This window comes from Bos indicus x Bos taurus, chromosome 9, assembly GCF_003369695.1.
Source record: "Bos indicus x Bos taurus breed Angus x Brahman F1 hybrid chromosome 9, Bos_hybrid_MaternalHap_v2.0, whole genome shotgun sequence".
NCBI classification, from domain to species: Eukaryota; Metazoa; Chordata; class Mammalia; order Artiodactyla; family Bovidae; genus Bos; species Bos indicus x Bos taurus.
The window spans coordinates 33,553,035-33,574,760 of NC_040084.1; the positions used below are offsets into that span (position 1 = coordinate 33,553,035).

General features: G+C 39.6%; 1 protein-coding gene across 2 annotated transcripts in view; it reads left to right on the top strand.

Annotated features, from left to right (window-relative positions):
• Window positions 1–21,444, top strand: part of ROS1 (ROS proto-oncogene 1, receptor tyrosine kinase) — a 119,478-nt gene extending 98,034 nt beyond the window's left edge. For both annotated transcript variants that reach the window (XM_027551129.1, XM_027551130.1), the window contains exons 40-44: window positions 2,492–2,589; window positions 2,803–3,006; window positions 4,432–4,566; window positions 12,256–12,419; window positions 18,033–21,444. In XM_027551129.1, coding sequence (XP_027406930.1) covers window positions 2,492–2,589; window positions 2,803–3,006; window positions 4,432–4,566; window positions 12,256–12,419; window positions 18,033–18,343 — 912 coding nt within the window. In that variant the 3' untranslated portion in view covers window positions 18,344–21,444. The remainder of the gene's footprint in view (window positions 1–2,491; window positions 2,590–2,802; window positions 3,007–4,431; window positions 4,567–12,255; window positions 12,420–18,032) is intronic.
• The last annotated feature ends 282 nt before the right edge of the window (window positions 21,445–21,726 follow it).

Below are 21,726 nucleotides of genomic sequence, written 5' to 3' on the forward strand. Positions count from 1 at the left end.
TGGGTTTATAAACCTTAGGCTAGTCCTTCATTTTCAGGACACTCAGTTTCTGCATCTGTAAAATGGAATATTGAATCCAAAACTTTCTCAGCTCCTTTTAACGTTGACATTCTAAGATAGAACTAACATTCTAAAATGTACTAAGATAGAAAAAGTGGAAAAAAAAAAAGAGTGAAAAAAGAAAAAAAAAAAAGCTCTATCAAAAAAAGCTCTATAGATACAAATCTATTATTTGTATCTATAATACAAATCCATAGCCAGATACGATTCAATTCATGAAATTTCTGCTGCATATTTATTTCATTTAATACAGCAGTGGGGGATGTGGCAGTTGCTTTCAAGGACCTCGCCAGTATGGTAGGGTGGGTAAGTCACATGTGAATAACTCATTTAAGGTAGAATATAAGGTAGAAGGTTTATTAGAATGGAGTAGAGAATATGCTGCTGAAGCTCAGATAAGAGAGAGAGATGTCACCTACTGGGAAGATGCAAGAAGGGTGCATGATGGAGGTCTTCTATTTGGGACACTACCAAGGTGCGAGAGAACAGTTTCTGAAGCTACACCCGTATGAGTTATAAAAGGCTTTGACTAGCGATAGACTGAGATAGAGATTCAATACATCTGGAGAGTTGGCAGGAGAAGACAGATGCCCAGGGTAGCATCTGGAGTTAAAGAGGCCTGACATGGGGTGATGAGGTGTCCCAGTAGGTTGTCAGAGGGACTAATAGGTGTAAGTTATAGTTAGAGATCCAGGCAGGCAAGGAGCATCTGAAAATCCGTCAGCAGAGAACAAGGCACCAGCCATCAGACTGTCATTCAGGAGGAGGATTCTCTGGGAAGAATGTCTTCAAGAGTAGAGTAGGTTTTGCCAGGAGTAAAGCAGTTCTGTTCGTCGAGGAGCCAGTGAACCTGAGAGGACACCCAGCAGGACTCAGACACAAGGCTGTGAGACAGGCATGTGGTAGACCATGAAGGGGCTGCACAGACAGATTCTTGGGAGTAAAATCGGGTCGAGTTATAAGATGTAGGTGTGGTTGAGTGGGATCATGGCAATACTGAGTCCCAGATCATCAGGATTCTTCCTACTCTGGGGACAAGACATGAGCTTATCAGAGGCGGCAGAGGGAACAATATTTAAGAGCACCCGTCTATGAGGAATCAAGGGATTTCAAGGTTGTGAATCCTTTGAGATGCTCAGTGAAGGATGTTGATGGAAATCAAGCATAGGGAAGGCCTTCCAGAAATGAGAGCAGGAATAATGTACAGAGGTTGAGAAATGCAGAGCAGGTATAAGGAGCTGCAAATGGCCCAGTGTGACCGAAGCACAGATTGTGGGAGGAGAATCTATGGAAAATAAATAGATATGAGGAAAGGCTGGTGCAGCCTGGGGCTTCCACGGAGGCTGTGCTCAGGGGTCTCTAGTAGATTCTGCAGGCAGTGGGTCACAACAAAGTAAGCTAATTAAAGCACAGGGGGCTGGAGACATGGGAAGTTTGGGAAGCGTCAGATAGGGATGATAAAGGCTTGAAATAGGGTAATTTCAGGGAAATAGTAAGGAACAGACATATGAATATAGCCTCCAGGAAGGGACTTTGAATTTTTTCCATATGGTCCTAATAAAAACTCCAACTGGCTTTTTTCATGTAGAAATCATTGCAGCTAGTACAGGCTCAACTATGCATTTGTGCTGGTTCTCCTAGATGAGAGGAGTAATCTGTGACCTTGAAACAGAGGATTGCTCACAGTTTCTATGCGGCTTATCTGGAGAACAAGCCCATTCTCATGATGGACATTATTGTGTGACATTGGGCCAATAATTAAACTATCATAATTACTACTTATGAGAGCAGCTACTGTTTATTAAGTTCCTAGTATGTCTCACCAGATTACATATCTCATCTCAGATCCAGCACAATCAGTCTTATTGTTCCCATTTTATACATGAGAAAGTTGTTTAGTGCGTTAAGCCCTGTAAGCAAGTTCACACAACTTGTAAGTAGCAGAAATGGGTTTTAGCATAGTCCATTTGACTAACACCCTAAGAGCTTTCCAATGAAGATTCTACATTGCCTTAGCTTATTAAACATAGTCTTATTTATGTATATTTTGGTGGAAAGCCTATAAATATAGCTCTTTTCCTCTGTTTGAATTCCTTAACTGTAGCTAGAAATTCCTTTAAAACATCATATATATGCAGTCATATGAATGTGTGAATGCTAAGTCGCTTCAGTAGTGTCCAACTCTTTGCGATCCTATGGACCCCCCAGGCTCCTCTGTTCATGGGATTCTCCAGGCAAGAATACTGGAGTGGGTTGCCATGACCTCTTCCAGGGGATCTTCCTGACCCAGGGATCAACCTATGTCTCTTAAACCTGTCTCCTGCATTGGCAGGAGGGTTCTTTACCACTAATGCCACCTGGGAAGCCCAGCCATATTTATATATAGTGCAAACTGGAAAAGTGCCTATAATTTTTCTTTTGTTTCCTGCAGTTTCATGGTCTTTTACTCACCTTGGTTGACCTTGTGGACCTATGTGTAGAGATTTCGAAAGGCTGCGTCTACTTGGAGCAGATGCACTTCATTCACAGGTATAGTGACTTTCTGGATACCGGGTTCTTATGAATATTGACACAATAATCACCTTAGTTTGGGTGAAACTTAAGATAATTAACATTTTCATTCCTTCAAGACAGCAATACTTTCTACTAAAATCTCTCTTCTCTGCAGACCTACTAGTGTTGCTTGTCTGATCTCTGGAACTTCATTGTTATTATTATTATTAAATATAGCTTCTGCTCTAGGGATCTGGCAGCTCGGAATTGCCTTGTCTCCATGAAAGACTATACCAGTCCATCAAGGATAGTGAAAATTGGGGACTTTGGACTCGCGAGGGACATCTATAAAAACGATTACTATAGGAAGAGAGGAGACGGTCTGCTCCCTGTTCGGTGGATGGCTCCAGAAAGTTTGATGGATGGAATCTTCACTACTCAGTCTGATGTATGGTGAGCTTACAGGGCACAGGGAAACGTGGGCAGCACCATCAAATATCAGAGCCAGAAGGGACCTTAAAAGGTCATCTTGTTTCGTATGTGAGAAAACACAAGACCATAGAGGTTGAGTGATTTTCCTTAAGCTAAAGTGAAAGCTAGAGGGTAAGAAGGGGCTATTCCTGGGTCTCAGCGGTTTATACCAATTCTTTTTGATCCGTTAGCTTACTGGTGTGTGTTCAAGAGATCTGTTTACTTCAGCTATCTTACTACTCTTCAAAAATGTAGAGGCTATGACTAATAGGAATTGGCACCTATGAATTAATGTCCAAGTTTGTGTCCAAATGCCTACTATTTGGGGATGTTTGGTCATTAATTTATAAGCAGAATTTCAATCATAGATCTCAAAAGATTAGGACATGAGGGAGGTTTGGACAGCTCTTTATTATTTGAATAGAACCCCTCATTTTTGCTTGTTGACTCCAAACTTTTGATTAGAGCTGCTCAAAATGTAAAGATGTATCCAGTAACTTAAAAAGTGATTTTATTTATTTATTTATTTGGCTATGCTGGGTCTTTGTTAATGCTTGGGTTTTTCTCTAGATATGGTGAGTGAGGGCTACTGGAACGGGGGCTGCTACCTAACTGTGGTGTGCGGGCTTCTCGTTGCCGTGGTTTCTCCTATTGCAGAGCACAGGCTCTAGGGCGCTCAGGCTTCAGGAGTTGTGGCTTGTGGGCTCAGGAGTTGTGGCTCCCGGACTCAAGGGTGTCACAGACTCAGTAGTTGTGGCACACGGGCTTAGTTACCCTGAGGCATGTGGAATCTTTCTGGACCAGGAATTAAACCCATGCAAATCCTTGCATTGCATGGGTTTGCATTGCAAATTAAACCCTTGCATCGGCAGACAGATTTTCCACCAGGGAAGCCCTCCAATAATTTTTAAGCTAGACTGACCTCTGCAAAATCAGGGATAAGATAAAGTTGGCCCTTGGTTTGCCAGTTTTTATTCATGCCTTCCCTCTCCACTTTTGCTAGCACTCAAACTCAAGGAGATGAAACGCTTTCTTGCTCACCCCTAGTGTGTTTACATAATGAAGCTATGAAAGCCATAGGTAATGGAGGTCTGCAGTGCAGGTTCAGCCAGGGAGGAGGAGCAGAGTGTGTGTGTGTGGGTGTGGGGGTGTGTGTGTGTGGGTGTGTGTGTGTGCCCCTACTAAGCCTTCCTATCACCTTTGAAGTGTTGGTAGTAGGCAGTTGCTTGTTCTACTTTTTCTTGAGGTTGACTTGCTTTTAAGTCCCCCATTTGCCTTTTATGGGGCCAATAATGCCAATCACAAAGTAGACTCTTGATAGCCCCAGGAATAATTATGTTGGAAAAACTACTGTAAACATGATGTTTGTAATAAGTATAATTAAAGCAAACTGTTTAATATCCTTAGGTCTTTTGGAATTCTGATTTGGGAAATTTTAACTCTTGGTCATCAACCTTACCCAGCTCATTCCAACCTTGATGTTTTAAACTATGTGCAAACAGGAGGGAGACTGGAGCCACCAAGAAATTGTCCTGATGATCTGTAAGTTAATTATGTTCCCATAAGCATCTCAAAAACAAAAACACATGTACATGCATTCTTATGCTTCATTGGTATGGTATTTTTAAATAAAAACTGGAGTTCATGTATTTGTATATCCTATTTAAAATGTAAATTGTGACATTTAACTCATTAAATATATGATGATATCTTTTTATTTATATATATACACACACATAATACTTTACTTCAGAAGCAAAATCTAGAACAACAATATGTTTACTCTTGGTTAAGTGAATTCTAATAAGTAAACAAAAGTGCTTTGTGTGTTTGTGTGTGTATCACATACATACTCATTTTATTTTGGAACATCTGATTTGACTAACATCTTAACCTGCATATTTAAAGGTTCTCTTAAATAGGAGTATATTGTTTAAAAGCTGAATTGCTTTTGTTAATAAAGCTGATATTGGGATATACTACTACTAAAAATATATAACAACCTGTATAGGTTGTTATCTATTTATGAACTTAACATAGAGTAAGTGTTAGAGATTCTACCAAATTGGTCCTGGCAGCTCCTGAATTCCAATAGATTTGTGATCCTTGGAACAGTCGGTGATTTTGATCTAATAAAGGGAAAATACACCAGGTTATTTTGCTGTGTACTAATCTACCCTCTTGTGAACAACCTTTTAGCAGAAATAGGAAGTCTTGATACTTTTTCTAAAAGGTGTCTTACCCATGATGTTTCTGAAAGAACATAGAATCAACAAGTATAAACTCCTCTGTTGTATGTACTACACCATGCTACAGATTGTGTGGAATACAGAAGTGTTTCAACCAGAGCCACGGCTCAAATGTATTTTGAAAGGACAGACACACACATGGAGCAGTTGGATAAGAAGCCAACATGTAATAAAGTGCTAAACTGTGCGGTACAGACAAGTGCAAAAGGAATTAGCAGTATGCGGATACACACCATGGCTGCACGGCCTTGACCATGCTGTGTTATTTAGAGGATTATTCAGACTGGAGCCAAAAGATGATTAAGAACTGGGCACCTTGGTTGGATGTTCTGTGGGTGAATGTTTTTGTATTATTTAAATCTTCCAGCTTGAAGAAGATTGGAATCACTGTCTGTTTCTGATTTAGCTTTTATAGCCTCGGGGATATTTACAGAAGGATCAGTTATACACATATCTGAACGAGTTTGGTGGCAGTGCCTAAAAATATGATTCATGATCCTTTTGGGGCAGATGGAAAAACTTCTGTAAGTTAGGGGTAAGAAATTTATATAAAATTTTTAAAAAGTTAGTCTAGGGCTTGAGGGGAAAAAAAAAACAACCTAGCATTCCTAAGTATGAAATACATTTGTATCAAGTGGTTAGCAAACTGATCACTGTTTTGTACCTCTTATACATCTATTGAATACTCAGAAGATTTCCCCCAAATTTTAGTTGCACAAAATTTTCCTTGTGCTGTTAGAATTCTATTTGGCATATCTTCCCCTCTAGGGAGTAATGTATCTCATCATAATTATGCATTTCTTTTTTTGATAGGCACTCTAGGAATCACTGAATTATACATTTTGATTAATGTGTTCATTTATTCTGTTTGGGGAGGAAGAAGGTAGATAATTAATTGTCCTATTGTAAGGAAGAAAAATGCAGTTATGTTGAACTTTGCCCTCTCCAAAGGTATCCAGAAATTTAACTAGAAGGAGGAGGAAGAAGGAGTGCTAGAAAAGTTCTAGAAAAATATTCCTCATTACGAGTGAAAAAAGATAATGTTCTATATGATTTTATCTTGAGTAATTATTCATTTGGATATATTATTGCTCTAATTTTATGAAAGTATAGTTTCCTTGAAGCCAAAATTTCCATTGCTGCTTTTGAAGTTCATTTGAACATCAGTAATTAAAAAGCAAACAATGCTCTACACCCTCCAAAGGCCGCCTGCTTCAGATCCCCAGGAAGGGTTAACAATCCATGGCCGACTAGGGAGACAAACCCTGCTAAGGAAATGGAGCTCTCAGTGATGCCATTCATCTGGCCACAGCCTTAAGTTGTCATGATAAAGATTAACTACTCTCCTTAGAGTACAGAGGAAACTGATTTTTATTTGAAGCCTTTCTCTGAGATCACAGGCCCAGCTTAGAGGGTTGAAAGTCTGCGCTGAGCCGGTCTGCACCTTCTATTCACTGCTTAAATACTCAGCACCTGGATGCACTCTGGGTCAGGTGAGCCCATAGATGGCTACGCTGTGCTTAGCTATTAATGGAATGTGAAAGTTCAGAGCATTCCCGCCCTTCTTTCCATAGTCTGGGACGTATGGTGCAAAGCCCAGTCCTCAGTGTTCTCTTCAGCTTTTAGTTTGCACAACAACCTTAACACTCTCAGGAATAAATGGGATCAAAGGGCAATCTACATCAAGTGAGAGCTCTTTGGGGTTCTCGGCCACAGGTATCACAGGGAAACTGAAATTACCGGAGAGTTTCTCCAATGCAGGAGGTCAAAATAGAGAACATGGAGCCTCACCATCTTATTTTTACCCTGTAAGAATATGTGTAAGTGTTAGTTGCTCTGTCATGTCTGATTCTTTGGGATCCCATGGACTGTAGCCTGCCAGGCTCCTCTGTCCATGGAATTCTCCAGGCAAGAGTACTGGACTGGGTGGCCTTTTCCTTCTCCAGGGGATCTTCCTGACCCAGGGATCGAATCTGGGTCTCTTGCATTGCAGGCAGATTCTTTACCATCTGAACCACCAGGGAAGCCCAAGAATATGTATATCTGGATGTTAATTGCATCTTTCCAGGAGTGCATATAATGAGTAAGGGATTTTTTCAAATCTGAATTTTATATGATTTGCTTAAATGCCTATTAATTAACCTGCCCTTAATTCTGAAAGATGCCATGGAGTTTTCATCTGTTAAATTTCAATTGCTTTATGAATCCAATAACTTAACTCATAAAAACTAATAATGAACATGGTTAATGAGTTTTGTGCTATTTTGGAAGAAATTGAAGCAAAGAGGAGTAAAAGGGTTGGTATGGTGAATGGAAGAATTTGAACTGAAACACTTAGCTAAATGAGATGTTTCAAGTATCAGAGTATCTGTTCAGAGGTAGAACCATCCCAGGTAAATTTTAACAAAATTGAAGGACCTGTCACTTTATTTAGACTAATATGATTGAGTATTTGTAACTATAACTTGGTAAAAGTATTTAATGCATGATACTGAATTGCGACAAGTAAGGAAAGACCCCTTTTTGTAAGGAAAGACCCCTATACCAAAGAAATAGTTGTTAATTTACAAGATGCAAGAAATGCATTTTGGGGGTTTGATAATATTTAAAAGCCTAGTCATTTATTCCATTGCCATTTTAATATTGTTTAAGAGCACAAGTTGTATGTGTGCTCAGTTGTGTCTGACTCTTTGCGACCCCATGGACTGTAACCTGCCCTGCTCCTTGGTCTATAGGATTTCCCAGGCAAGAATACTGGAGTGGGTTGCCATTTCCTTCTCCAGGGGATCTTCCCGACCCAGGGATCAAACCCACGTCTCTCGTGTCTCATCCATTGGCAGGCAGGTTCTTTACCACTGCACCGCCTGGGAAGCCTGAACAAGTTGTGCTCTTTACTTTTAAATGACTATTGCTTTATAGAGCGTGCCTCTTTTCTTAATCTAGGGCAGTCAGTACTCATTTGACCCTGGACAGTGGGAGAGAAAGGTGTTATATATTTATCAGGTCACTTGTTTTTGCCATTAGAGAGTTAAGAAGAATAATGTAAATTAAAGCCTCCATAGATGAAAAATTAGGAATATCTGCTTAGATAACTTACATAAATTAAACTTTTGCAGGAAAGTGGGAGTGGGTGAGGTGCAGAGTGGAGAAGGGGCAATTGTCTGGGTGCTTTCTCTCCTCTCTCCCTCCTCCCTTTTCCTCCTTCCTTCTCACTATATCATCTTCGTTAAGTGTCTTGAATACTTTGTAGAATGAAGTGTATTATAAATAAAGTAAAAACTTCATAATTGAAATATGACAAGTCTTGAGAGATTCCACGTATCCTTTGATAATATCTCAGAATTCCAACTTTGTTTTTAGAAGAGGTTAGGTTTCTTGTGGCAAGTTACACTTTACTTTCTCCTTTCACCTGTGTGCTGGTCGCTCAGTTGTGTCCAACCCTCTGTGGCCCCACAGACTGTAGCCCACCAGTCCATGGAATTTTCCAGGCAAGAATACTGGAGGTGGTTGTCATTTCCTACTCCATAGAACCTTCCTGACCGAGGAATCGAACCTGCATCTCTTGCACCTTCTACATTGGCAGGTGGATTCTTTACTGGTAGCACCACCTTAGAAGTCCACCCTTAGGTTTATCATTAAGATTCTATTTTAAAATTGGTTTAAATTCCATGATCGGGGTATCAGTTACATGATATTATTTCAGAGTCAAATTGTCCTTCTTTGAGTTATTTGTTTCATTCCTGTTGCTAAATGCCAAAGATTATAAAGCAATATGTAAAGGATTAGGTTCTTAGTGATGATTCTAACCTGTAAAAATACAGCCATGCTCAGTACTCTATATCCAGAATGTAAATTGTAATATAAATGAAAAGTCATCAGATCAATACTGAAAAAGATCAATATTAGGTTTCTCTATAATACTCTGATATTAACACTGACATGAGGTGCTTGTCAAGAAATAAAAGAGATAGAAGTGGAATTTTTGTGCCACATACAGATATTACTATTCAATCAATACCTATGATGGTTTCTGGGTCATTGTCACCTAGAGATTGAATGTATTTTCACTCCATTGTCATTGCTTTAGTCCAAACTACCATCGTCTCTCACCTGCTGCTGCTGTTGCTAAGTCACTTCAGCCGTGTCTGACTCCGTGCGACCCCATAGACGGCAGCCCACCAGGCTCCCTCATCCCTGGGATTCTCCAGGCAAGAACACTGGAGTGGGTTGCCATTTCCTTCTCCAATGCATGAAAGTGAAAAGTGAAAGTAAAGTCACTCAGTCATGTCCGACTCTTTGTGACCCCATGGACTGCAGCCTACCAGGCTCCTCCGTCCATGGGGTTTTCCACCTAGTCTTCTCGAATAACTTCCTTGCTTCCAACTTGCCCCTCTACAGTCAATTCTCTATATATATCAGCTAGAGTCATCCTTTAAAAATGTAAAGATCATGTTCCCTTAAAAATCTTTGACAGCTTCCATTGTGTTGCATAAAATCTAGCGCCTAGGCTGATCTTTGACTTTTGTGATCTCGCCTTCCTCTCCGGCCTCATCTCTTACACTCTCCCCCTCAGTGACTGCTCTACAGCTATACTGGCTGTCCTTCACATTCTAAAATGTGCCAAGTTCTTTCCAAAGTTAGGAATTTACACATGCTTTTGCCTCTTCTAGTGTGTTCCCTGACTTTCATCCCCACCCAGTTCCCATGGCTAGCATCTTATTTTTCTACAGAGTTCATTGGCTTAAACGCCACCTCCGCAGAAGTTCTTCTATAAGCAACTTACCGAAAATGTTCCATCTCTAATTAGCGTTCACATTTGTTTTCTCGCACAGAAGTCGGACATGACTGAAGCGACTTAGCAGCAACAGCAGCAGCAGTACCATTTTTAGAACTTATAAGTTTTAATTATATATTTATCTGTTGATATGGTAGTACTAAAATTTTTAAATACTTCCCAGTTTATGTTTCTTTATTAGCCTTTCTCTCTCTGCCCCCGGTCACCCTTCTAGCTCCAGAGAGTGAAAGAGGAGAGCAGGCACTTGACCTTTTTAGTGAGTCAGCAGACTTGGAAACGATGCTTAGAGCAGAGAGAGGCTTATGTAGAATCCTTTAGCTCCTTGTTAGTTTGCTAAATGGCAACTTTGAGCTACTAAACCTATAATTCTATATAATCTAACAAACAAGAAGAAGAGAAACTCCACTCCTTCTAAGCCCTGGACAAGGGTAGGAAGAAGAAACCTTGACAAGATAAGAGGGTGAAGATGTTGGATATTTAGGTCCTGAAACCTCTGTAGGCTTCAGTTAGATGAGGTGACACCAAACACAGGGAGCAACTGCCTACTCCTCCCAGTCTGGCAGGATGGCAAGGAGACCCCTGAGCACGGACCCCCTGCGTTGACAGGGACACTCAGCATCCTGAATAGGATGGACTCCATGTCCAGAAAGAGAACATGTAGCTTTTGCTCCCAAGCCTCCTTTGTTTCCCTGTGTAAAGTGAACATTTTGTTGAAAGCTAGAACTTTGGCTAGGGAGCATCCTGTAGGCATGCAGCAGAAACAGGAAAGGGTTCCCTGAGCCTTGTCAGCAGATGTAGGATGTGATGCAGTCTCAGAGAGGCCTGCAGCTAGAGAGAGAAACGGGAGGACCAGTTCCGTGAGAAGGACCAAAAGAGCAGGTAAAGAGATCATGGATTGCAGATAGCAGTCGATGCCTGCAGGAAGGACCAGACCAGTCGCTCCTTACGGAATTCCTCATCATTCCACTCTGAGACTAGAGAAGGCCTGGAGGGCACAGTGGGGCCCAAAGCATCCTTCACGGGGCCAGTACAGCTCATGCAAATCCTGACACCACCTTGGAGAGGAAGACAGAGGGAGTAGGAATGGCCTGAAGATAAGAGACAGCAAGTTATTAGCCATAAAAGACCAAGGATTACCCAAAAAGGGTGGTTTTCAGAACAGACTAGTTCATAACTGGCATTGTTCTAAATGAAGTTAATTTTCTTCTGCTGGGTGAGGCTTTGTGAATCAGTTACAAAGCTATCAAAAGAGCTACGTTTTCCCCCTGTTCCTGTGAGTTGTAGTGGGTAAATTTTGCCACCCTCTTATATGTGCTTTATATATCATATGAGGACAGGAGCCACACTGCCACATCACTTGCTCTTGATATCCTGCTCGTATATAATGTGTCCAACAGATCTTTGATGAATGAATGAATGAACACTCATTGAGAGTTCTGCACAGACATGTCTTAGACAATCATTAAGGAAAAGATAATATTAAACAACCAGCTATTTATGGCCAGGGGAACTGAGCATCTTATTTAACCTGGCACTGAAGAACTGGATCTGATTTCTGCTTCTGGTTCTGCCACTAAATATCTGTGTGGCTTGAAGTACATCTTAGATTTTGTTTCAGATATCAATGTATAAATGTAAAATTTAATCTCAGCTTCTTCAATAATTTAGCTGTTGGTTTTCTATTGGTTCGGTAAACATTTTCTAACCATATATTTATCTATCTATTTATTTGATTAATAACTGTTAAATGTTGGCCTTTCAGAAGGAAGATGTTTTCTAATAAAGGTAGTTATATTGTCTGCAACTGTTATCTTCCTGACCCGTGGCTCAGCGGTTAAAGAATCCACCTGCAGTACAGGAGACATGGGTTTGACTCCTGAGTCAGGAAGACCCCCTGGAGAAGGAAATGTATTCTTGCCTGGGAAATCCTACGGACAGAGGCGCCTGGTGGGCCACAGTCTGTGGGGTTGCAAAAGAGTCAGACTCGACTGAGCAACTAAACAACAACAACAAATTAAATAAATAAGAAACAAAAGCTTTTGTTCTGGTTCAGTTATATTAATTGTGGAAAACTGGCAATAACTCAAATTCTTTTCCGTCTGAAATGACCTTACGCAGGTTATTGGTAATGGCTACCTAATGATATCCAGTCACCATTTACTTTCATGTCTTTACTCATATATCCAGGTGGAATTTAATGACCCAGTGCTGGGCTCAAGAACCTGACCAAAGACCTACCTTCCATAAAATTCAAGAACAGCTTCAGTTATTCAGAAATTTTTCCTTAAATAGTATTTCTCAATGCAGAGGAGAAGCAAACCCCGGTGGAGTCATAAATGAAGGCTTTGAAGGTAAGTTTGATTCTTCTTCAGAATTTCTGGGTTTTCTCTCCAGTGTTAACTGAACAAGGTCAAAATGGGATGTACCTGGAAGATATCTTACAGTGCACAGGAGGAATAATACACTGGCACCATCCTCATAATTAAGTATTTATTATCCTCCTCTTTGAAAGTAATTTTGGTTTGTTCATTACATTAAAAAAAAAAAAGAATAATGATATGGCCCCTGGATTTATAACCTAAGATAGTAAGAAAGAGAATTAACATGTTAGACTATATTTCCATGGGGCCTGTTCTCTTCATTCTCCACTTCTCATGCCAGTTTCGACCTCAGTGGCAGAGCTGAGTTAATTACAGTTGATGGTGCATTATCATCATTGGTCTATGCAGGGTTTCTCTTTCATTTGTTTGTTTAGCCTCTTATTTCCATATTCCTCTTCTGTTCTAGTTCCTCTCTCTACCTGCCAGGTAGCCATTTAATGTGTCTCTGTTAATTTGTATGTTTTCTACAAAATGTGTATTGTATGGATGGATACTTTAGTGTTATACAGTGCTTCTTTTCTTCCGTTTTACATTAATACTGTGTTTTTAAAAGCCATCCATGTGTATATATCTAATCTAGTACTTCAAACTGCCTAGTTAGTTTGCTGTGATTATTGTAGTGGGTCATACCCTGATAAAGGCTAGTGTAATTCCACTTCAGTAGTTTGGTATTAAAACACAATAGTCACTTAATTCATTTCCAAAGACAGATTTATGATACATTTGCCTAATTGGCTGCAGAAAAATAAATTTTAAAATGATCCTTTCCAGCTGTTCTTAAACTCCATCCCATAATTAAAAGTTCATAGGACTTTTTTCTTTTTTTTTTTCAAATGCAAACATTCTTGCTGAGAAATAAACCTGGCAAGATGGACCATGACTCAGAATCCCTCAGAAATTAAGCCTCTTGGCTCAGCACTGATTGATTATTCAATGGCTGATTGTTGCCCTGGAGGCATCTCTCTACAGTGAGACCTTCACCTTGAGTGATGCACTTGACTAATAATAGCAGGGAAAAATAAGAAGCCCAGGATGATGATCTGCTTGTCTTGTTTGCAGTGTTTCTAACTACACATTTTGAGTAAATTTTGATCCCTGACATGAATGCAGATTAGACTCTGATCGTGACACATCTTTAACATGAACAGCTAAGCGACAATTTGGAAAGAGATGTGCTTTGAGCATACATCCCGATCCTCCTCAGAATAAGCCAATTTCACATTGGTGCTACCTGCTATCTCATCATGAGGCTGAGCTGATGATTCTCAGAGTGTCAGTGGTAGAAGACAGAAGACTGACTGACTTTTCTTGATGGGCACTGAGAGAAGTCAGAATGGGAAGAGGAAGGTTGTCATGGAAATTGAAAAGAGAGAGACTCACAGTCAGGAATGGTCAAATGCTGCAGAGAAAAAGAGTTCTGTGGGGTATGAGGAATTTACAGTTGACTTGTGTTATATTTCAAAATTCAACTCTGCTCACAGAAGCCTTTCCTTCTAATATGTATGGACATTTGTTAAAAAAAAAAAAATAGCAAAGGCTGCCATAATGGGTGTTAGAAGACCTGAGAGCTTAGCTTTACCTTAGGGTCTACCAGATGTCTCCATGAACCCTTACAGAAATCTTTTTACCATGTAGCATTACCTAGTTTCATCTATGAAGCTGAGGTAAGTACCAAACTGCTCACGGTATCTATAAAGGACAACCCCCTTTTAATGAATGGCTTTTAATTTCAATATTATGTAACTTTATTTCTAGCACTTTTGAATATACCACTTGTGCTATTTAACTCATTAAATCCTTACAATAGCCCTATGAAGTAGGCATTATAACATTACCATTTTACAGATGAAAAGACTGAGGTTAGTAACTTGCCCATGGTCATCCTGCTGGATGGGGCTGGAGCAGGATTCTATTCTAGAGCCTTTGCTCTCAGCCTTCACAGAGTGGTAGCAAAGGCAAGGAAACTTTGTTATCTTTAGCGTTCTGCATAGCTAGGGGTGGTGAAAGAATTTGCTACTTTTGGCCTGCTAGAAAAGATATAATAATCTTTCCTGGTTATATCTAATTTATTGAGGAGCCAAGTTGTTGACAGACTGAATTAAAATTCTAAAGGATATTTTTAAAAAATAGAGAAGCAGACATAACTAGGCAGAATAAGGATACTGGAAGAGGTTAACAGGGAATATAATAAAGCTCTAATAATTTTTTAGAAACAAGTCTGTGCCATGACATATATATGATTTTGGTAACAAGAGAAATTCACATTCTGAAATCTACAACAAATGTAAATTGTGACCATAAGGAATGGAAAGATATGGGGATCACCAACATTTTTGATAATTGGCATGTGTCTGAAAAAAAGTGACAGAGAAGCGAGAAGAAATAGAATGAAAAACAGAGTTTGAATATTTGCAAAGGATAGAAATCATAGAACAGTCACTTTAAGGCAAGCTTAAACTTAATTAACTTTTAAGTAAAAGAATGTGTTTAATAATAGTTTGCTGTTTTGCAGACTGGTAGATGTATTTAACAAAACAGTAAGAAGTCTTCTTTGTTATTGTCAGAGATATATAAGAAGACAAGTAAAGCCACTGGGAGGACTTTTTTGAAAAAAAAGAAAAAAAGGAGAGGGGCATTAGGATTAAGGGAGCAATAATACCATGCCTATGCTATGGTCCTACTGACCTAATGGGGTGGAGAGGGGATAGAGAGAAGATTAGTAACATATCTGGGCATCTAGTAAAAATATCCCAGTGACTTCATCCAAACATTTGTGTAAACATCACCTCATCAGTCCCAGAGAGTTCTACAGGAAACAAATCTAAATGCTTCTCTGCTGTTCTAAACATAGCCAGTCAGCCGGCATATGTCTCGTCTGTAAATACCCTGTCTTACTTGGAAGTCTTTATTTTAATATTTCCCTCTTAAACCAAGAGTTGCCAAGTGCATGCCGTCTTTGCTCAGGATCTCTGCTGTAAGGACCTGCAAGTTTTCTATTCAGTAGTTTTTAAATCAAAATAAACAACCTGCCCCATCTCTCATAAATTCCTTATGCAATAAGAAGATGTACTCATTGCTGAAAGCTTGCCAGGGTCAAGTTACTAAATATTGTCCTAAGTACTATGAAGCGATGAAATAGTGAGCTAATGATTTTTCTTTGACATATTGCACCAGAATTTGTAAAAATAGAATTTATTTGCCTTATGGAAAAGAATTTTTTTCCAATGTAGGCAAAAAAATTAAATCATGTTTCCCAATATGGTATTTAATGAGCCAAAGTTATGGCAGTGAAGCGGCTGATAATGTGAGTACCTAGACCTATGTTGTAAGCATATGTTTTTGTTGAAATTTTAAACTCCTTTAGCCTAATTTCTTTAAGCCCTTCAGGAATATCATCCTAATTTCCTCAATAATCTGGGCCACTGGGCAATTTAATCCTATTTCTTCCTATCATTTTTTGATATTTTTATTGCTATTTTCATGCATAGCAAGTTATTCTTGAGTACATATTGACAATAATCATAACAGTTGGATTCTTCCATTGATATTCAGCTCATAGGCACTAACCAAACTCAACATCTGATAAGCTTATTTTTATGGGGGAGATATTTTAGAAAAACTGACTATTCACATGATAGAATGGTGTCGGTATAATGAAGAGGAACATGGAATGATACCAAAGAGCCTGCAGCCTGGCCTCTGTGTTATTCAGCAGTGGGTGAGGGCCTGAAAAACTAAATAAACACCTACTAAGACAGAGCAAGAACAGTGATTCATATGTTTTGATAATAACATAAGCTTTGTAGTTAAGATTTGGAACTTGGTAATAGGTGTGTGCATGCGAGCTAAGTCATTCAGTCATGTCTGACTCTTTGGGACCCAATGGACTGTTAGCCTGCCAGGCTCCTCTGTCCATGGGGATTCTCCAGGCAAAAATACTGGAGTGGGTTGCCATGCCCTCCTCCAGAGGATCTTCCTGACTCAGGGATCAAAACCGTATCTCCTGTGTCTCCTGCATCGCAGGCAGATTCTTTACCCCTAAACCACTGGGGAAGCCCTGGTTAATAGGTAGATCCATTAAATTCCATCAGGGAATAAATAGGTGCAATGGTGCTTCCCTTCATCCTTTGAAATTGTTTAAATTTTTCCGATATTTCAATTTAAATGCATTCCAAATAAATCCAGCCTGGGGTATGCACAGAAGCTTGGCAGCCAGACTGGTCTCACCCACACATTTGGACACTCTTGTGCTGGAAGTATCATTAGGAGAAAGGGAGGGACCTTCATCTATTGACTGAAATGTTTCTGATTTGTAAAATGTGATGCTGAGTGAAAGGACAGTTATATTTCTGACTGTAAACTTTTCATCCAGGCAGTAACACTTAGGGACTGGAAAACATGGATAAAAAACAAATAATTCCTTCAATATACATTTGTATGTTTATCTGGTAGAGTCCCTAGAATTTTGTGGAATGTTTCAGAATCTCTGCTATTAGGTTTCAATAGAATTCTTATACGTTTCTAAGTAAGAAGGTCAGCCTTTAAGTAGAGAAAGACAAAATAATATGAGCACAATTGTGAAGAAGGTCAGATTTCCCTCTATCTGTTTTTCTGCAGGCACCCCCACCTCACACATGTATGTCTGGAGTCAGTCCCTCTCAAGAACTCCTGTAGGGCACACTGCCCACCACCTCCTCTGCACATAGCATGGCAGCTCCTCTCTCAGCTTGGGGAGGTGAACGTGAGGACCGACTAGAGCCAGACAATTTGGGTTCAAATTCTAGTTGTGTGACCTTGGGAAAAGTATTAAGCTCCTCTGTCCTCAATTTCCTCATGTGTTGAAAGTGGATAGTGCCAGTACTTACTTAATAGGGGAAGAATGAGTTAATATATGCATATAGCTTAGAACAGTGCCTGGTATGTAATTAGCACTCTATACGTATTAATAACAATTATTATGATTATATTTCATGTCAGTGTTTATTGCCACCTGACATAGATTTAGTTGTCCACTAGTTTATTGTCTGTACCCCCCCATTAGAGTGTAAACCCCAAATAGAAACAAATGTGTTTCGTGCACAACTATCTCATCAATACCTAGGACATGGCCAGGTATGCAGGATGCAGGCAATAAATATTAGCTTAATAAATGACTGAATTCCTTGACTTAAAAAAGTACATCTTTAAAGGTAGATATTTTAGCCAATGTGGCAAGATGAAAGGGTAAGCACTTTATGCAAAAGGGCCATCCTAGGGCCACTTAATTCCTGTCACAAAGACCAGACCTGTGTCACCTGTTATGCAATTACCTCTATATGCTCTTACTGCTTTGCGTATTCCTTTCTTACATAAGCACACATAACCTTCCATCGCATTTTATTACTTCTGCTCTCCTACTAGCCTGTAGTGGTTATCAAGGACAGGGAACATGTCTTTTATCTTTGTGTTCCCTCAGTGGTCATCATAAATGTTTACTGAACCAATGAGCAAGGCTGGTGTTTTTCTAATTTTCATAGAACCTGAATATTACAAATACAGGAAACCAAATACATGCTAGAATAATGTTTGTATTTTTTTTCACAGATGAAGACGGTCATCCAATTTGTTTGAATTCAGATGATGTTACGTCGGTTGCTTTAATGGAAACCAAGAACCAAGAAGGGTTAAACTACATGGTACTTGCTACAGAATGCAGACAAGGTGAAGCCAATTCTGAGGGTCCTCTAGGCTCTAAGGAATCTGAATCTTGTGGTCTGAGGAAAGAAGAGAAGGAACCACATGCAGACATAGCTATCTGCCAAGAAAAACAAGTGGCTTACTGCCTTCCTGGCAAGCCTGAAGGCCTGAACTATGCCTGCCTCACTCACAGTGGATATGGAGATGGGTTTGATTAATAGCTCTGTTTGGGACATGCAGGGTTGAGATAAACACTCCTCCCATTAAGTGGTCATGGAAAGAAAACCTAGTAGAGTGATAGATGTTGTGGTGTGGTGGTCTGTGACTCCAAATTAACACCGGAAGTTCCTGTATTCTAATTTTGGTTCTAAGAGCCATTTGGTTTAGGTTGAGACAATCTCCATACCAACAGTCTAACCTTGAGCAGATTTCTGTGGTGAACCTCTGAGCATTTGAAAAGCTTAGAAAGACTAATGAGTCTGGAAATGAAACTGTGATCCTTTGCCCCGAGGTCTCTTAGGCCACTTCCCACCCTTCAGTCTGGGCCCTAAGAGAAACATCTTAGAAAGAAAACACGTACGTTCAAAGACCTGAAGGAGGAGAACAAGTGTGCTCAGGGGGCCAAGTGAACTACAGATTATCCCAAGCAGGACAAAGGAAATGACTAAATAACTCTACACATACAGAAGGAACCAGCACCCGAGACACAAGTCATTAAGAAAGCTATTAATACAATAAAATATTGTCCTTAATGACTACTCTACAATATTTTGTTTTTTGGAGTCTTGGAACAGCAGTTTCAATCATATTGCAAAGAGGACCATGAAGATCTCTGTGTCCTAAAGTTTAGCATTCCATGATCTTTGGATCATATACAAATGACTCTGTGATTTTTGTGCTATTAATATTATGGAAATTAGCTAATATAGAGATTTTTAATTTGCCATATCTATTTTCTACATTAAACGCTTAAGATTACATTTACTATGAAATTGTCCTTAAAATTAAATATAAATGACAATATAATGTTAATTCAAGCTATATGATTTTCAGCAACCATACAAAATAATAAGCACCTAAATGAGAACTATTAAAAAATTGATTCAGGGAAACACTGATTTAAAGCCAGTCATTCTTTGCAGTTACCCATTTAAATCTGGAAGCCTCAAGCGTTCTAACAACAAATCTAATGAAAGTATTCGATGTGTTATTTAGTTGCAGCATACAGAGTGTTCACAAGACACAAAGAACACTTTGATTATACTAATAACATTTGCTAAAAACTATTGTGGAAACAGAACATGGATCCGTTTCTGCTTTGGATCATTTAGTTCATTTTTAAATGTGTCCACTGCCTGGGAACTTGCAGAGATGACAGGCTGTATGGTGAGGTACACAGGGAAGTCGGTGTGTTTGTTCTGTGGTGAACAGCCCCCAAGTAAAGGTCCAGGATTTATGGCCACTCTATCATATCTAGTATCCACTGAACAAGGCAGAATATTTTCCCTCTGATCTTTAGACTTTTTAATGGGCATTAATCATTCTTTTTGTTGGCCTACCATATGACGCCCCTTCCCCTGTTGGGGAGTTCCTCTACCTTCATCTTCAGATTGGGAGCCGTGTTCTATTTGCTTCCCTAAGATCTCATGCAATACGAAGGCAGGCAGTGACCCTAGCCCCCACCTCTCAGACACACCCACCACAGGCTTCTAATTGAGAGAGAAGGAAGCAAAGAAACAGGGACCCCGGTGAGTCACGCCTGGTCATGGTGGCAAGTGCAGTTAGTCTGGCTCCCAGAACGCAGCGTCCAGGGCTTAGGGGAGCCGGGAGAGCAAGCCTGGAGCCTGGTGCCTCTGGCAACCAGGGCAGGCAGACTGGGGACTTGGTTCTGCTGTCTGCTTCTAGCAAGGGTTCCCTGCTCCATAGCCTCTGAGTTCGGTTCTTAAGCCCTCCCAAGGATTCTGTGACTTATCTCCATATCCTTTTAATAAATGTTTTTCTTTTAAGTCAGAGTCAGCTTCTGCTTTTTGCATCTATGACTTTTTCTCTGCCAAAGCAATACAGAAACTTTATTTTGGAATGCACAAAGAAATGTATTGGAGAATTGGATTTTCAGTACAATACACTTGCATTACAATCTGTATAATAGAGAAATTTACAGAATATCTGAGGAGAACAGCCCATAAAGTATCATGCTTTAGCTAGGATATAAGTGCAAATTATTAGACTTTTAAAAATAATTCATAATAAATGATATTGGTAGAAATATTTACTACAACATAAAATAGACAGTGGCTGAAATAGCATAGGAAAATTTATTATAAATCAAAGTAATTGATAAAAATACAAATGGCTGATAATATTGAAAACTGTAAGTTTATTCTGGAAAAATTAGATTTTGTAATCAAGAGGGAAAAATTGGCTATGGCTAAAATCGGCACTAGTTAAAATGTGTTATTCACTTAAAAAAAAAAAAAAATACTGGGCTTCCCTGGTGGCTCAGACGATAAAGTGTCTGCCTGCAATGCGGGAGACCCAGGTTCAATTCCTGAGTTGGGAAAATGCCCTGGAGAAGGAAATGGCAATCCACTCCAGCACTCTTGCCTGGAAAATCCCATGGACGGAGGAGGCTGATAGGCTACAGTGCATGGGGTCGCAAAGAGTCGGACATGACTGAGCGACCACTTTCACTAAAAATTAACAGAAGAATAAAATCTCATTGACAAGTTTTTTTATCTGCAAAAATGACCTGGGAATATTAGACTTGAGAGAAATTATGGCTCCCAAAGGCAGAAGTTATCATTGGTATAAACAAAACAATACAAAGCCAATCAATAACTCTAACCTTAATTTTAAATTGTTCAAGGAAAAGAAACAGTCTGTAAGAAAAATATTTAGGTTGAAAATGAAAGACATTTTTTTAATGTTGCCAGTTGAACAAAGATTTACCTGGAGAAAATTAATATGTCGCTATAATTCTGCTGCAAATGCTTTATTCAAAATGTCCTGGAGAAAAGAACCTGTCCTTGATCTCAGATATTCTGTGTTGCTTATGCATCCTTGTTTTCCCTGGCCTATTGGAATGGTCTCATCTATTCTTCTCTACTTATCTAAATTCCAGACATCCTTTAGGGTCAGCTCATATTCCAACTTGTTGGAAAGGCTTGTCTCTAACTCCCTCCCCTCCTTCTTATCAGAATTACTGCTGCTCTTGTCTTTATGCCTTGTTAACTGGCAATTATGGTATTGTGGTATGGTATTTCTACCTTATTTCTATGTGTTTTATTAACTTGAATAAATTGCAAACTTTCCAAACTCAGGTGGTGTCTTTTGACCCTTTGTATCTTTAATATAAAGTAACTATTCATATGTAATGGGTGAATTGGCTTTCTCAGGACTTCCCTGGTGGCTCAGATGGTAAAGCGTCTGCCTACAATGCAGGAGACCCAGGTTCAATCCCTGGGTCAGGAAGATCTCTTGGAGAAGGAAATGGTAACCCACTCCAGTATTCTTGCCTGGAAAATCCCATGGACCGAGAAGCCTGGTAGGCTACAGGCCATGGGGTCGCAAAGAGTTGGACACAACTGAGTGACTTCACTTT